The sequence below is a fragment of the Heterodontus francisci genome, chromosome 2 (assembly GCF_036365525.1).
Source record: "Heterodontus francisci isolate sHetFra1 chromosome 2, sHetFra1.hap1, whole genome shotgun sequence".
NCBI lineage: Eukaryota > Metazoa > Chordata > Chondrichthyes > Heterodontiformes > Heterodontidae > Heterodontus > Heterodontus francisci.
In genome coordinates, this window is record NC_090372.1 from 181,438,167 (window position 1) to 181,456,306 (window position 18,140).

The window sequence follows — 18,140 nt, forward strand, 5'->3', positions numbered from 1 at the left end:
CATGGTGACGCTAGCAAGGCTGAATTTATTGCCCATTCTTAGTTGCCGCAAGGTAATTGTGGGCCTTCTTGATATTTGTACAACTTCTATTAGATGTACTGAATTCAGTTTCACAATTTCCAATGGTGGAATTTGAACTCTTCTGGTTGCTAGTCCAGTACCAGAACCATTACACTATTTGCACCAAGACACTAATAAGCAAATACTTTCAGCATTCTGTAATAAATAAACTGAAAGAGCTTTTCATCATTTTGTTTTAATTTTTGATTAGACGTAGCATATCGCCATACAGCAGTTAGTTTAAAAAAATACATTCAAAAAAATCTTCAGATCATGTGCCCAGAAACAGGTAGTATTCCAAAGAAATCTGTTTATACAGCTAGTCCACATAAGTAAAATGGGAAAATTCAACTTAGCATCAAGCGAATTTGCTTTAATACCCATCAGTGCATACGTGAAAGTTTATTAAATGTTAGCACTTATTGTACAATAAATTGCTAAGCAGATGTTTTTCAAATTTTGTCCGTATACTTTAAATAAACAGCTTTTGTTGTAGTGCACCTAGAAAGCACAAGCCTACACAATACTTTCCAGTACCATTTGAAATACAAATGGTTAAGATTTGCCCTGCATTGAAATTACCAATAGCTAAAAAGTGCACGCAGCTTCTTAGTATACCTAAGAATAGCCCCCTGTGATGCCTGTCATAAAATACCCCGAACAAGCCCTTAGCACTGATCTTAGCTGGTACACTGACCAGCAACTGAATATTACAAGTTGGCAAAATTTGATTAGAAAATGTTACTGTTTGAAAAACATACTTTGTTAAGGAACTATACACAGACTATATATACATTGGTTGAGGGCATGTTATTTTAACATATTATACTCTTTATTCATCTGTACATCACTAGTGTTCTTAAACACTGGGTGTGATCATATGACCTCTGTATTAACAGTAGGTTGAGAGAACAGCAAGTGCAGGGTTGCCTTAGTCCATATTCATCAACTGGGAAAAATCAACATTAATACTTTAGCTTTTGCCTTTTGAGTAAACCTATAAAAAAATAAATTACAAAAAACCTGGCCACGCTTCTGTATGGACTCAGCAGCGACATACAGTATTAGAATTTCTGCTATACTGAACGGCAGAAAAGGCTATAAAGAGAGGTTTGCCAATTATGTGCAGGAAATGGAAATTTCCTAAAAATATCCACACATGTACAGAAGAGTACTGCTAAATCCCTCAGGCAAATATTGTTGCAAAAGAACCCAGTGTATATAACTACAGTATACCTAAGTCTCTACTGTTCGTCATAACCAGATAACATGCTTTCCTGCATGTTTGTATTACATTTTATGCAAAATATCTGCAGCAGTGCCACCTGCTTTCAAGATTGATAACCACTGAAAAAAATACAGATCATTTTAAAAACCAGAGGAAACGAAGTGCAAAGTTTACCATTTTCTGGTTGACTCAAAGTACAAAAAAAAACACTTAAAATATAATTTTATTTTTTCCTCGAAAGTGGGTTTTGGTAGATTTGCATTTCACTTGCTCATTTTTTTTTCAGCTTCTTCCAAATATGGTTTCATACTCTGATAAGATCAAGTCCACAATCTGATTCTGGTATACCATGTGAATTGCAATATTGCCTGTCTCTTTCTCTGGCCTCAGGAGGGTGGGGCCAAATACTATGGCAACACTTGGAGCGGTCATTCGGTTTACTTCACCACAGGCAATAACCCTAGAGAGAAAGTGAAAAAGTTCAAGAAACAGGTACCTACATAGTGAAACATTCCGCAGTTATTAATAACGAACAATTGGGTCTCACTTGTACAAAATAGAATGTCCAATGTACTGATGGAATAAAAGCACCCCAATTGTTAACCTTTCTTTTTCAAATGCCAACTGATCTATTGTGCATTTCCAGTAATTTATGTCTTGCAGTTTTTCTTTTATTTAACAATGAAAGTGGCTGCCACACAGAATAATTACTTGGTTATAACATTTATTTGATAAATAAATTTCAGTTGTTTGTTTTGAAGAGCTGTGGCAGTGCTACAGCTCTAACACTATAGTGTCATTTAAGTGGCTTTACAAATCGGTGTATAAATGGTGCATGATGCTGTTTTGAGGTAGGATTAAAGGCACATTGTTGGGGCATAGTATAAAAGGAGCTTTACTCAATATCATAGATGTACTATGGTTGACCTGGGATTGTTTTATAGTAACAGGTGCCTGTATTGAGAGAATGTCTCATTTCCCAGTGTTATTAGCTCATTGAGTACTAAAAGTCATGAAAATAAAGTCTAACAAACTGAAGCACCAATACCGATCATAATTGGGACTGACATTAGTAATAATCAATTGTTGGTGAGAGAATTACTTACACAACAAATAATATTGGGCTAGATTTTGCTGAAAAAGATGTTCATTATTAATGTGCAAATCTGCCATCAACTTGCAGTGAGGAAAAGAGACCCCATGAATTGTGAATCGCAAGATGCTGGCCGATTTGTGCTGCTCCACTGTTAGCTTTGCAAAAATTGCATCTTGCACTTAAATTCCAAGTGATTTTCATGAAGTTGCTGCATTTACATATTAATTTCCCATTAAACTTGCCAGAGAAAGTTAAGTCTAGTAATTACTAGCCTAAGTACCTTATTAACGTGATATTTGTGAATGATTGCCAATCAACCTTTTGTACAGAATGTAAACAATTATAAGTGTGGTATCTCTATGCTTTTGCTTGTGAATTGTTTTAGGAGATTTAAAAAATGTCCAATGTTAATTTAGTTTTTTCCCACCATTCTCAGCTCACACTGCCAGCAACTTGGTGGACTAATCATTTATAAACACGTCAAACGAATGAGCAAGCTACAAGATGCCCTGCTCTAACAAAATCTGCTCCAGAGAATAGCTTTATTGCTTGCATTGAGATTTGACATTTAACAAAGTATTTTGCAAAATGAATATTTTACAGAAGCAAAATTGCTTTAAACATATGGAATTTTATAAATAGGGATTTACTTTTAGACTCAAAATACAATTACCACACATGGTCAACAGCGACTACGGTTATATACAATTTTTCCCTTTGATCAGAGGTATGTACTACCATAAGAAAACTTATCACAGTTAAGAATTAATTCACACTTACCTGACAAGGTGCCTGAATAGAACTTTCATAGTGTCATGGTTCGGTTTCGGTAATAGCCTGATTAGTTCAGTAATACCCTGAATGCGTTGCCCATAGTCTGGTGTTTCTGGAAACCATTAAATACAATTGATTTAATGCTCTTCTATACACATGAAGACTAATTATTTTCTCCAATAAAACTCAATGCATTGATCAGTAATCAGAGTGGGCCAGAATGATGTTGAGCTCTTAAGTAAAAGTGGCTCTGTAGATTTAAGAATTGGATTATCATTACAGTTTCCTTTTTAATCACTATTTGTCGCTAAGGTTTATTATAGTATCAACAGAGGTAAAGAAAACGTAACTAAAAAAGGGCATCTATTTCAAACATCCGGGCATGCATTCGATAGGCCGAATGGCGTCCTTCTGTGCCGTAAATGACTCTATTACTTTGATTTGTTTTCTTCAGATGTTGACTGATCCGCTTTATATTTGTTTAACAAAAATTAACTGCGTACCATCTGCTAGATTTTATACTGTACTTGTTTGTTTGTGGACATGAGCAGCCAAGATTAACAAAATTTACAATTGCACTTTTTTTCAAAATTCATTCTCAGGATGTGGAAGTCACTGGCAGGTTGCCCTTGGGAAGGTGGTGATGGGCCTTCTTCTTGATTCGCAGAAGTCTGTGTGGTGAAGGTGCTTGCAAAATGCTGTTAGGGAGGGAGTTCCAGGATTTTGATCCAACGACAACGAAGAAACAGTGATGGGTGACTTGCAGTGGAACCTACATGTGATGATCTTCCCATGCATATGCTGCCCTTGTCCTTCTAGGTGATGGAGATCCTGGGTTTGGGAGATACTGCTGAAGAAGCGTTGGGTGACTTGCAGCAATGTATTCTGTCCACATTTAAGCCAATGGATAGAGTGCAGATCAAGTGAATTACTTTGGCCTGGATAGTGTTGAGCTTATTTAGTGTTGTTGGAGCATCCAGGCAAGTAGAGAGTATTCTATCACATTCCTAATTTGTGCCTTCTAGGTGGTAGAGAGACTTGAGTAGTCAGAAGGTGAGCCATTCACCCACAGTGGCGCAGTGGTTAGCACCGCAGCCTCACAGCTCCAGCGACCCGGGTTGAGTTCTGGGTACTGCCTATGCGGAGTTTGCAAGTTCTCCCTGTGACTGTGTGGGTTTCCGCCGGGTGCTCCGGTTTCCTCCCACAACCAAAGACTTGCAGGTTGATAGGTAAATTGGCCATTGTAAATTGCCCCTAGTGTAGGTAGGTGGTAGGAGAATGGTGGGGAATGTGGGGTTAATGTAGGATTAGTATAAATGGGTGGTTGTTGGTCAGCACAGACTCGGTGGGCCGAAGGGCCTGTTTCAGTGCTGTATCTCTAAATAAATAAATATCTAGCCTCTGACCTGCTCCAGTAGCCAGAGCATTTATCTGCCTGGTCCAGTTCAGTTTCCATTCAATGGTGACCTCCAGTATGTTGATAATGGGGAATTTGCTGATGGTAATGCAATTGAATGTTAAGGAATGTGGCTATGCTCTTTCTTGTTCAAGATAGTCATTGCTTGATATCTGTGTGGCACAGATATTACCTACCACAATCAGCTCTAGCCTGGATGTTGTCCAGTTTTTGCAGCATGTGTTCATGGACTGCTTCATTACTTGAAAAATTGTGAATGGAACTGAACACTGCAATCATCAGCCAACAGCTACACTTGTAACCTTATGATGGAGCAAAGGTTGTTGATGAAGCAGCTGCAGATAATTGGGCACTGTCAGAGCTGCCATCTTTCAGATGATTCGTTAAATTGCTTGCTCAGATGGATATAAAAGATCCCAAAGAAGGGAGTTTTTCCAGTGTGCTCGCGAATATTGATCCCTCAATCAATACCACTAGTAACAGATTGTTTGCTCATTTATCTCCTTGCTGTTTGTGAGACCTGGCTGTGTGCAAATTGGATGCTGCACTTGCCTACATTGCCACGGCAGCACACTTTGAAAGTACTTCACTGGTTGTGAATCATCTGAGCACATGAAAGGCACCCATTATGCAACTCCTTTCCTTTTAGAATAACTACATTACATTTTTAATACCATATACATTTCTCCAAACACATCTACTAGAAAAACTGGCAGAATCAATCCATCCCTGAAAAAATACACCATTGTTAAAAGCAGCACTGAATTTGTAGTTTCAAAACCATCCGGTCATCCTGATTGAAGGATATTCTGTGGAAAGTGAGAGGAAAACAGCAGAGATAATGAATGGAGGGAAAAAACTGCATAAAGTAAACCATGAAAGTTTAAAACTGTCTTAATTTCACAAAAGGCCACAAATTGTTATTTCATTTCTCTGAGAAACTTTTAATATTGACTGACTTTTATGATTTTTTTGCTATCAGGTTTAAAAATTAACAGTGTAAGGGGTTATAAACTTGCTGCAACCTAAAACAAGCTGCCTGAAGAAACACTCAAGAAACATCAAAAATATTGGAATGTTGCAAATGCCACTCTGTGGCTGAATTGTGCACTACAAACTGTTGAAAAAATGGCAAGTTGTATCAATGTGCAATGACAAAACAATGACCTGCAAATCTGTTGTCAACCTAGGCACAACAGCCTTACTGGTTAAAGTGCTGCTCTTGTAGGATTATCCATAAGGTTAAGCTCATTGTGTTTGAATGGTTCAAAAAAATAAACTTCTTGATTATGTCACTTTTACAATTGTGATGATTTTGCTGTCAAGTCTTAACTAAAAACTACAATTTGAGTTTTTCATTGATAAATGACATTAGGAAATTAACTGAAATCACTATTTAGTATTAAATGAGAGTATAGCTTTTTAAAAAGTAGTTTCTGCCAATTAAATGTGACCACACAGCTTAAAATAAAAGCATAATTCACTCTTTCACGATGGTGAAAGATCAACATGCCAACATTCCATGTTGTTGTGACTTGCTGCACTCATTTAGATGATGCCTTGAGCAAATGACATGTACTTTTAAAAAATTTATTGAACGGAACCAGTGACGCAATTTGGGATGTTAAAAGCCCTCAACATCCCTTACAAATAGCTGTTTTCAATGATCCAAAGACTTACAAATATTCGTGGCATCACGCTTATTAGTGTCAAAAATGTGAATTGTCTGCAGCTCCAGGGAACTCTATTCTCTCTGATCTGAACAATTTACTTTTTTAAGCTCAAAATTAGGCTTAAGTCATCCTGATACAATAATAATGCTGGTGAGGTGGTAAGTATCATTCATGTTATATTACTAAAACATATACATATTTTTTGAAACAAGATTTAAAACACTACCTCTGTTTTTTTAAAATTCATTTGTGGGATGTAGGCATTGCTAGTTAGGCCAGCATTTATTGCCCATCCCTAATTGCCTTTGAACTGAGTGGCTTGCTAGGCATTTCACAGGCCAGTTAAGAGGCGACCACATTGCTGTGGGTCTGGAGTCACATGTAGGCCTTTCTTGAAAAATTTTGTAAACTGTCAGGTTTCCAAATATCAATCAGTCATGGTAATCACAAGATCACACGGGAGATTCAGAGGAGGATTGCTCTTTATCCTTCCCAGCTCACCGAGCTGAAAATCAGACTAGTCTCTTCACCATATCATTCAATTATTTTAAAAAATATTTCAGGGTTTTTGATTCCATTACCCGACCCAGAAGTCTATTCCAAGGGTTGATCACTCAGTGATTGAAGACGTTCTGAAATTAGTCCTAATGTGGGCTCTCAATAGCTTGACCCTGTATCCACTTGTAAAGCTTAAGTTTTAACTTGGAAACAGGGCTCCATACTCACCTTTCCCACACTTTACCTTGTACAACTTCATGAGGTCCCCTTACAACATTAAATAGTCCAAATTTCTCCAGTCCTCTGCCGCTGGGGATCAACCCTGAGGGTCTTTTCTACACCATATCCAGGACTTGATGTGTTGATTCATCAGTACTCAAAATGCAGTTTGCCACACATGATTCAGCTGTATAGCTCAGAATTCAACTTGTTTTGTTGATCGCTATATTACACGTTAAATGCTAAATCCATTAATCTGCCCAGATTTTTTCAAACTTCACCAATTTCCACTCAGTTGTTAAGTATATCACTTTCTTAATCTCTTATGTGCACAACTTGACTTATTTCATTTGCCACATGCTCACTCATTTACCATGTAGATTTGTATCAAAGGAAAGAAATTTACATCCGAGTTCAGGACCAAATGTGGGGGATGGCAGTCATGTTATATGTGGATTATGTCTATCCCGATGAGCTATCCTTTATTTAAAGCAATTCTGGGACCTTGGCCGAAGCCAGGACTTGGGAGGATCAGAGTAGAACAGCTGACAGCAACAGCTGATGGAAATATGCTGGCTAAAATGGGAAAGAGAGATGTATTTGTGGATGCCAGCTGACAAAGACAGTAATTTTGGTGGATAGGAACCCTACTCCTAATCCTATCTTAAATCAAGGTCAATGTTTTTTTGGTAGAATTAGTGGAGGAGGCCTGAGTCAGGGTTGTGGGTTCAAGTCCCATTCCAGAACTTGAGCAAAAAAATCTAGGTTGACTCCAGTGCAGTAGTAAAGGAGTGCTGCAGTTTTTTGGATTTGGTGTCAAATTTTGTCTGATAATGGTTTCTGTGAAGAACCTCGGAACTTTTAGTATGTTAAAGGGGCTATATAAATGCAAATTGTTGTTGAATTGAAATGTAGAATTGTCTTTTTAAAATCACCAGTGAGTTACAAAAATATAGTTTTCAGTAGTTTTGGTCCAATTTATTATACTTTAAAGCCTAAATTCACCAAAACCATAGTTTTGGAGATCTGCAATAGTGTGACCATTTTACATGGCTATTTTCTGGCAAGTATTAAAATACCGATTAACAGTCCTTAATAAAATAATTAATAAATGCAACTGTATTCTGAATTAATTTCATGACAAGTGATGGTTACTGTGACAAGGCACTTGTATTTCACTTGTTAGGCATACTTTCTTATATCAAAAAAGCAAAATACTGCGGACGGTGGAAGTGTGACTCCATATATCACTCCCGATGATCACTCATTGAAGAAGAATGGTATGCTCTAGGTACTTTGCTGACCGCGTCTTAACTCGCACCAAATCCCATTCTCCTATCACCCCTGTGCTCGCTGACCCACACTGGCTCCCAGTCAAGCAAAGTCTTGATTTTAAAATTCTCATCCTCATTTTCAAATCTCTTCTTGGCTTCACCCCTCCCTATCTCTGTAATCTCCGCCGGCCCCACATCCTCCAAGATATCTGCGCTCCTCTAATTCTGACTTCTTGTGCATCCCTGATTTTAATCGCTCCACCACTGGTGGCTGTGCCTTCAGTTGCCTTGGCCCCAAGCTCTGAAATACTCTCCCAACACCTCTCTGCCTCATTTTCCCCCTTTAAGACACTCCTTAAAACCTACCTCTTTGATCAAGCATTTGGTCATCTGACCTAATACCTCCTTTTGTGGCTTGGTGTCATATTTTGTTTTATAATGTTCCTGTAAAGCGCCTTGGGATCTTTTATTACATTAAAGATGTTGTTATATCTTCAAAACAGGTACCATTAAAACTCCGGTATTTTTAAATTTAGATTTTTTATTTAGATTTTAGATTTAGAGATACAGCACTGAAACAGGCCCTTCGGCCCACCGAGTTTGTGCCGACCATTAACCACCCATTTATACTAATCCTACACTAATCCCATATTCCTACCACATCCTCACCTGTTCCTATATTCCCCTACCACCTACCTATACTAGGGGCAATTTATAATGGCCAATTTACCTATCAACCTGCAAGTCTTTGGCATGTGGGAGGAAACCGGAGTACCCGGAGGAAACCCACGCAGACACAGGGAGAACTTGCAAACTCCACACAGGCAGTACCCAGAATTGAACCCGGGTCGCTGGAGCTGTGAGGCTGCGGTGCTAACCACTGCGCTACTGTGCCGCCTTTTAGAAATCCATCCTATTTTTCATTACATACATTTCTAGCTGTTTTGCGACCTTATCTTTTAGCAGATCCTAATATTGTTACAACCATTGACATTGAGCTAACCAGAATAGATCTATCCCCTTTTTTGATGGGAATTAAATTTTCTGTTTGTCAATCCTTTGACACTATTACTTTTTCTATTGAATTTTAATATAGCTAAGGCAAGGAATGTAACCACAGAATGCAACATTAACTAAATGCATCATCAACAGAATGTGAAGTTGAGAATTTGGTGAGAATGGGAATTCAGTGCAGAGGGGGAAGGTCCCGCTGGGTTTTGCCTTTTAACAGTTGAAGTGGTTTGCATAAGCTTGAGGCAGTAAATGCTTAAAATTAGGAATCTATTACTAATATTTTTATGTAATTAGAACTTAACCTAGTTGAATGAATTAGTTCTTTTGAAAAAAACCTCAGATATTGAAGCAGTCCATGCCCGCATGCAGCAAGTCCTGGACAACATTCAGGCTTGGCTGCTATGTGGCAAGTAACAATTGTGCCACACTAGTCCCAAGATCATTTCCACCAAGACAGAATCAAACCATCTCATCTTGATATTCTCAAGCATTACTGTCACTGAATCCCCCACCATCAGCATCCTAGGGGTCAACACTGACCAGAAACTGAACTGGACCAGCCATAAATACTGTGGCTACAAGGGAAGGTCAGAGGCTGGGAATTCTGTGTAAAGCGACTCACCTCCCAACTCCACAAAACCTGTCCACTATCTACAAGGTAAAAGTCAGCAGCGTGATGGAATACTTCCCACTTGCCTGATTGCCTCCAACAACACTCAAGAAGCTCAAAACCATCCAGGACAAAGCAACTCGCTTGATCAGCACCCCATCCATCACCTTAAACATTCACTCCCTCCACCTGTGGCAGCAGTGTGCACCATCTATAAGATGCACAGCAGCAACTTGCCAAGGCACCTTCGATAGTACCTTCCAAACCTGGGACCTCTACCACCTAAAGGAACCAGAGCAACAGATGCATGGGAACACTCCCACCTGCAAGTTCCCCTCCAAGCCACACACCATCCTGACTTGGAACTATATCCCAGGCAGTTGGGATCAAGCGAGTCCCTCGAGGAGCATAGGGGATGTAGGAGTACACTTAAGAAGGAAATTAGGAGGGCAAAAAGGGGCCATGAGATTTCCCTGGCAGAATAGATAGAGGAGAATCCTAAAAAATTCTATAAGTATATTAAGAGTAAAAAGGTAATTAGGGAGAGAGTAGGTCCCCCTTAAGGATCAGTGTGGTAATCAATGTGTGGAGCCACGGGAAATGGGTGAGGTCTTAAATGAATACTTCTCATCTGTATTTACCATGAAGGTGGTCATGGAAGCTAGTGAGTTCAAGGGAGGGAACACCGTTATCCTGAAGCATATCAACATTACAAAGGAGGAGGTGTTGGAGGTTTTGAAGCACATTAAGGTGGATAACTCCCCAGGGCCCGGCCAGGTGTATCCTAGGATGCTATGGGAAGCAAGGGAGGAGATTGCTGGGGCCCTGGCAGAGATTTCTGTATCATCGTTAGCCACGGGTGAGGCACCGGAAGACTGGAGGATAGCTAATGTTTTGCCTTTATTTAAGAGGGGCAGCAGGGATAAGCCAGGGAACTACAGGCCGGTGAGCCTTACATCAGTGGTGGGGAAGTTATTGGAAAAGATTCTGAGAGACAGGATTTATATGCATTTGGAAAGGCATGGTCTGATATGGGATAGTCAGCATGGCTTTGTGCGCGGAAAATCATGTCTCACGAATTTGATTGAGTTTTTTAAGGAGGTGACCAAGAGGATTGACGAGGGCAGGGCGGTGGACGTTGTCTACATGGACTTTAGCAAGGGCTTTGACAAGGTCCCACATGGTAGTCTGGTCCGGAAGGTTCAAACACATGGGATCCAGGGTGAGCTAGCCAATTGGATACAAAATTGGCTTGGTGATAGGAGGCAGATAGTGGTAGTGGAGGGTTGTTTTTCAGATTGGAGGCCAGTGACCAGTGGTGTGCCGCAGGGATCGGTGCTGCGCCCTCTGTTGTTTGCCATATATATTAATGACTTGGATGTGAATGTAAGGGGCATGATTAGTAAGCTTGCAGATGAAACCAAAATTGGTGGTATAGTGGACAGTGAAGAAGGTTGTCTAAGGTTACAACAGGATATAGATCAACTGGGAAAGTGGGCAAGGAATTGGCAAATGGAATTCAACGCAGACAAGTGCGAAGTGATGCATTTTGGGAAGGTAAACCAGCGCAGGACATATACAGTGAATGGCAGGGCCCTGGGGAGTGTTGTTGAGCAGAGAGACCTTGGGGTGCAAGTACATAGTTCCTTGAAAGTGGCAACACAGGTAGACAGGGTGGTGAAGAAGGTATTTGGCGTGATTACCTTCATCAGCCGAGGCATTTAGTACAAGAGTTGGGACGTCATGTTACAGTTGTACATAATGTTGGTTAAGCCACATTTGCAGTACTGTGTGCAGTTCTGGTCGCCGCACTACAGGAAAGACATGATTAAGCTAGAGTGGGGGCAGAAAAGATTCACAAGGATGTTGCCTGGTTTGGAGGGCTTGAGTTATAAAGAGAGATGGGATAGGCTGGGACTGTTTTCCCTGGAGCGAAGGAGGCTGAGAGGGGACATCATAGAGGTATATAAAATTATGAGAGGCATAGATAGGGTAGGTAGCCAGAGTCTGTTTCCCAGGTAGGGGTGACTAAAACTAGAGGGCATAGATTTAAGGTGAGAGGGAGGAGGTTTAAAGGGGATCAGAGGGGTAAATTTTTCACACAAAGAATGAGCTGCCAGAGGAGGTGGTGGAGGCAGGAACAGTAGCAACATTTAAGAGGCATCTGGACAGGTACTTCAATGAGCAAGGCATAGAGGGATATGGAATTAATGCAGGCAGGTGGGATTAGTATAGATAGGCATTATGGTCGGCATGGACGCAGTGGGCCGAAGGGCCTGTTTCTATGCTGTGCGACTCTATGGCTGCTCCTTCACTGTCACTGAGTCAAAATCCTGTAATTCCCTCCCTTACAGGACTGTGGGTGCACTGACACATGGACTAGAGTGGTTAAAGAAGGTGGCTCACCACCACCTTCTTTAGGGCGATTGGGGTGGTAGTGGTCAAGGGCAAGTCCTCTACTTTTTTCTCCATCCTCATGGTCCTGGGCTTTTCTCTTCAGTTGCTTGTAAGCGCCTCCCTTTTTTTAAAAACTTCTATGAGAAATGAGCAATATGTGTAGGGAAAAAGTACAATGAGGTGGCTTCCCGTTGCCCTCCTCATATGTGCTTTAAAGGAAACACAAGTCCTCTTCCCAAGGACCCTCCACTTGTAAGAAACTATTGTTCCTCGAGGTTCTAGCTCTTCCGCCATCACCACCAAAAATTTGGTGGTTCTGCAGTTGGCCATGGCTTATAAACCTGAGCACGGGACAACTCACTAAAGAGCAAGGACGACCACCCCCTGAGATCAAGCTAACAGGAAACAGAGAGTAGGCATAAATGGGTCATTTTCTGCTTGGCAAGATGTAATGGGTGGTGTGTCACAGGAATCAATGCAGGGGCCTCAACTTATTTACAATTTATATTAATGACATGGATGAAGGGACCGAAGGTATGGTTCTTAAATTTGCTAATGACACAAAGTTAGGTAGGAAAGTAAGTTGTGAAGAGGACATAAGGAGGCTACAAAGGGAGATAGATAGGTTAAGTAAATGGACAAAGATTTGGAAAATGAAGTATAATTTAGCTGTGTAATAATTATGGATTACCCAAATACCAGGAATGTTGGCCGCCTGGGTGGCTTAGGTGGTAAAGACAGTGAATAGTTAAATCATACAGACCACGAAAGTCTCATTCAACCCCCAATCTGTACTAAATTAGCTACTGTCAGCCAGGTTGACAATAGGAGAAAATAAATTTGGGAAGCAATCTAACAATTATTTGAAAACTTTTGTTACCTTAAAACAGCAAACACCAAGATGTTCCCGGTCTAAATATATAGCAGTTCTGGGGAATGCTCTCAATGTCTCACCGCAGCAGCTGATCAGTGGAACCCCCATTGAAATGATATAAATGGCTAAAAGAGGCCACTTTTCTTAATTGGGGTGTTCTACTGAATTTGCTGCAGGAGATTGTGAGAACTTCAGAAAATTCTACCCCAAATTTCATGTCAATTGTCTAACTTTCAATACTTCATTATTGGCAACACATATAAATGGAATTTTTGATGGTCTTATTCAACAGCATGTTGCAAACTGAACAGAAATCTTTAAAGATGGACTGCAACTGTGTTCTTAAATCTTTTTACTGTATCGCTCACTGTTCCCTCAACAACATATTCATATAGTGCCTTTAATGTAATAAAATGTCCCAAGGCGCTTCACAGGGGCATAATAAAACAAAATTATTCTACATGATTCTATGAAAACATGAGATATTTGACCAAGCTTTTGGTCATCTGATCCAACAGGCAGGTTTCCAGGAGTGTCTTAAAGGAGAAAAGCGAGGTAGGGAGGATGAGACGTGTAGGGAGGGAATTATAGAGCTTAGAGCCTAAGCTACTGAAGGCATGGCCGCCAATGGTGGAGTGATTAAAACAGGGGAAAGTCAAGAGGCTAGGATCAAATAAGCGCAGACATCTTGGAAGGTTTGGGGTGATTACAGAGATGGAGAGGGGTGAGGCCATGAAGAGATTTGAAAGCAAGGATGAGAATTTTAAAAGCAAGACTTTGCTTGACCAGAAGCTAATGTAGGGCTGTGAGGGGTGATAGGTGAAAGGGACTTGGTGCGTGTTAGGACACGGGCCGCAGTGTTTTGGATGGCCTCAAGTTTACGAAGGGTAGAATGTGGGAGACCAGCCAGGAGTGCATTGGAATAGTCAAGTCTAGAGGTAATAAAGGCACGAATGAGCCGCAGATGAGCTAAGGCAGGGGCAAAGTAGGGTGATGTTATGGAGGTGGAAATAGGTGATCTAAGTGATGACGTGAATATGTGGCCACAGCTCATCTTGGGGTCAAATGTGATATCAAAGTTGCAAACAGTCCGGTTTAGTCTCAGACAGTTGCCAGGGAGGGGGATGGAGTCGGTAACTAGGGAACAGAGTTTGTTGTGGAGACCGAAAACAATGACTTCAGTCTTCCCAGTATTTAATTGGAGAAAATTTCTGCTCATCCAGTATTGGATGTCCGATAAACAGTCTGATAACTTAGCAACTGTGGAGGAGTCGAGAGAGGTGGTGATGAGGTAGAGCTGGGGTAGGTGTCGTCAGCGTACATGTAAAAACTAATGCTGTGCTTCTGGATGATGTTGCCGAGGGGCAGCACGTAGATGAGAATTAGGTGAGGACCAATGACAGATCTTGGGGAACACCAGAGGTAGCCATTTTTGTCTGCTAAAAAAATCACCATTAAACATGTCAAATCAGTTTGCATACCTGCAATTATGATGTCCGCTTAGAATTTGTTGGGGGAATAATGGTGAGTTTAACGTATATATTATTAATGTGTAAACAACCCAGCAATTTGTGGAGAGGAAAGGATACGCCGTGAGTTGTGAATTGCCACAAACTGCCGGATGATTTGCACCACTCTATTAGTCTCATGGAAATAGAGCTGGCTATCACTCTCACCATGAATTTCAACAAATTGCTGCATTTGCATTGATAAGATAAATTAAACTCATCACAGAAAGTTAGGGATCATCCTTAACAATGTAAAGCACCCTTTAATGACAAGATTTATGTTCCTGCAATGCTAGTCAACCTCTCCAGGAAGGGAACTGAAACCAAGGAGTTTCATTCCTTCAGGTTGTAAGTTCTTAAGAGGTTTTTAAAATTTAAAAAAGTGTCTTGCTTTTCCTTTCCTTCTCTGTCTGTATCTAATTTGACTGTAATTCACCCTATTTTGTTCTCAGTCATTCCTTTGTTTCTTTTCCAACCTTAAAATCTCACTGGTTTAGGAAATAGGCTACTGGTCCTATTATTTACCAAGGTCCCAGATGCCGTATCAGCTCGCACTTTGAGCAAATTATGACCCAAAATTTTTTGAGCTTAAGGGTGAGGAGAAAACAAACAAATGGGGAATGCCATAAGATGCTCTGCTCCAGCAAATTTTGGGTCCATTATTTACAATTAAGTAATGATAGTGATTTGCCTTCGATGTGAAATCACATTCCTCTTTATCCATAACCCTATGTGGAACAAATGATGCAACTAGTAATATAAATAAGTGAACACAGGTTAATTTAACTGGAAAGATTAAATTATATTTAAATATGAAGTAATTAACTAAGAACAATTACATTGAAAGGCATGTGACCTCTATTAGAGTTCGGGTTTCTTAAAAACATCGTTTTGTCTGTGTCAGTGTTCTTTCTGCCATATGCATCATTCTTGTTTTGGAAGGTTTATACCATGGGAATTTCAGACCATTATATTTCACAATAAATAACAGCAATCGAAGCTTTGTGTTATCAAGAAAAAAATTAATCACATTTAAATAAGCAGATCATTAACTTGAAAGAGACTGGTCAGATTTGGAGGGCACCTAGGAAACAGTGTGCAGCTTCTATCTACACTGACAGCAAATGACAACTGAATCTGTACTTTGAAACCATCATTCCTGTGCAAGATGTCCTAATGTAGTGATGGGCTTTAGTTATGGGGAACCTAGGTGCGATGCTTTTTAACACCTTCTGCTGGCAACATACAATCGAAGAAATACACTTATTAGTATATCCTGGGAATGATTGGAGAGCTTCTATTATGCAATCAATTTCATGTTTGCACCACGTTACCATGGAATATTAAAGGTTTAATAATGAATGTGTTAGTGGGTCAATTAAATCCAATTTTAGCACAAACACACAAACCATTTGCTGAGCAATGCAAACAACACTAATATTTAAATGCAGTGATGCAGACCTTTGTACTGAGAGCTCATATCACTTAAATACAAAACAGCCAAGAACAATTAGAGTGAGTGGCTTTTCATTGAAATGTAGACCCAAAATTCATAAAATAACAGAAAATGCTTTTTTGGCAGTGTCAACTTGGCTTAGTTGATAGCACTTTAACCTCTGAGTCAGAAGGTTGTGGTTCGAGCCCCATTCCAGGATTTAGCCATATAATCTCAGCTGACACTTCAATCTAGTATAGTTCCCATACTATTCGAAGAAGAGTTTGCCCTTAACCAAACCTTAAACTGGTCTGGGATTTGCTATGTGTAAATTGTCTGTCACATACCTTGTGATATCCTAAGGATATGAAAGTCACTATATTAATGCGAGTTTTTAAAAAACATTCTTGAGGTGTGCACAATGATGGTAATACCACAACGGTGGTGACTTTCTTTTCAAACCAATCTGGAGTCCTTATGATAATGGCGTTAAGTCAGGAATTCTAAAACTTTGACCTAGTCATGATGAAGCAATGGCAATATCCATCCAATTAGGGTAATGTGCAACTTGGAGATGATGGTGTTACATGATCATCGCTTTCTTGTTAGTGGAGACTGAAGTACTGTTGGCAACTCATTGCATCCTGTAGATAGCACAGACTATAGTGAGCCAGTGGTGGAGAGGGTTGGTATCAAGTTCAGTGGAAAGGATGACAATGAAGCAAACTGCTTTGTCCTGGATGATGTTGAGCTTCCGGAGTGTTGCTTTAGCAGTGCCAGTCCAGATGAGTCTTCTATCAGATTTCTGAACTGGATCTGTGAAGTGCTGGTCAACAATGAGCTCAGGATACTGATTGTGGGAGACTGTGGCGTGGTTGAAGGTCAGGACATGATTGGGTCTTTTTCCACTGTAGATGGTCATTACCTGGCACTCCTGCGGCATGAATGTTAGCTGTCACTTCTCAGCGCAAGCCTGCATGTTGTACAGGTCGTGCTGTGAACTGGTAAGGACTGTTTAGTTATTGGAGGCACTGTGAATGCAAGTGAACACTGTGGAATCGTCGTTCACTAGCTCCAAGTTGACTGTACAACAGTGAAGGCCATTGAAGAAGCACTAATGATTTTTTTTAAATTTCAGTTGTGGGATGTGGACATCGCTGGCTAGGTCAGCATTTATTGCCCATCCCGAATTGTCCTCGAGAAGGTGGTGGTCAGCTACCTTCTTGAACCGCAGCAGTCCTTGGGGTGTCGGTACATCAACAATGCTGTTAGGATGGCAGTTCCACGATTTTAACCCAGCGCCAGTGAAAGAATGGTGATGTAGTTCCAAGTCAGGATGGTGTGTGGCTTGGAGAGGAACTTGCAGCTGGTAGTGTTCCCATGGATCTGCTGCCCTTGTCCTTCTAAGTGGTAGAGGCTGCAGGTCTGGAAGGAGCTGTTGAAGGAGCTTTGATGAGTTGCTGCAGTGCATCTTGTAAATGGTGCACACTGCTGCCACTGTGCTTCAGTGGTGGAGGGAGTGAATGTTGAACGTGGTGGATGGGATGCCAATCAAGTTGGCTGCTTTGCCCTGAATGATGTCGAGCATCTTGAGTGTTGTTGCAGCTGCACTCATCCAGTCAAGTGGACGGTGTTCCATCACACTCCTGACTTGTGCCTTGTAGATGGTGACAGGCATTCAAGAGACAGGAGGTGAGTTACATGCTGCAGACCTGCTCTTGCAGTCACAGCATTTATGTGGCTGGTCCAGTTTAATTTCTGGTCAATGGTGACCCCCAGGATGTTGATAATGGGGTATTCAGCGAATGCCAAAAGTAGATGGTTAGATTCTCTTTTAGAGTCATAGACTTATACAGCACAGAAACAGGCCCTTCAGCCCAGTGTCGGCGCCAGCCTTCAAGCCTATCTATTTGAATCTCATTTTCCAGCACTTGGCTCATAGCCTTGTATGCTATAGTGTTTCAAGTGTTCATCTAAATACTTATTAAATTTTTTTTTTAATTCATTCATGGGATGTGGGCCTCACTGGCTATGCCAGCATTTATTGCCCATCCCTAATTGCC

At 40.6% G+C, this 18,140-nt stretch overlaps 1 protein-coding gene across 5 annotated transcripts in view; it reads right to left on the reverse strand.

Moving 5' to 3' along the window:
- Positions 1 to 226: 226 nt before the first annotated feature.
- LOC137349138 (rho GTPase-activating protein 12-like) overlaps positions 227 to 18,140 on the reverse strand; it is a 241,639-nt gene continuing 223,725 nt past the window's right edge. For all 5 annotated transcript variants that reach the window (XM_068014554.1, XM_068014532.1, XM_068014549.1 and 2 more), the window contains 2 exons: positions 3,165 to 3,270; positions 227 to 1,748 (listed from right to left, as the gene is read on the reverse strand). In XM_068014554.1, the coding sequence (XP_067870655.1) occupies positions 1,571 to 1,748; positions 3,165 to 3,270 (284 nt within the window). In that variant the 3' untranslated portion in view covers positions 227 to 1,570. The remainder of the gene's footprint in view (positions 1,749 to 3,164; positions 3,271 to 18,140) is intronic.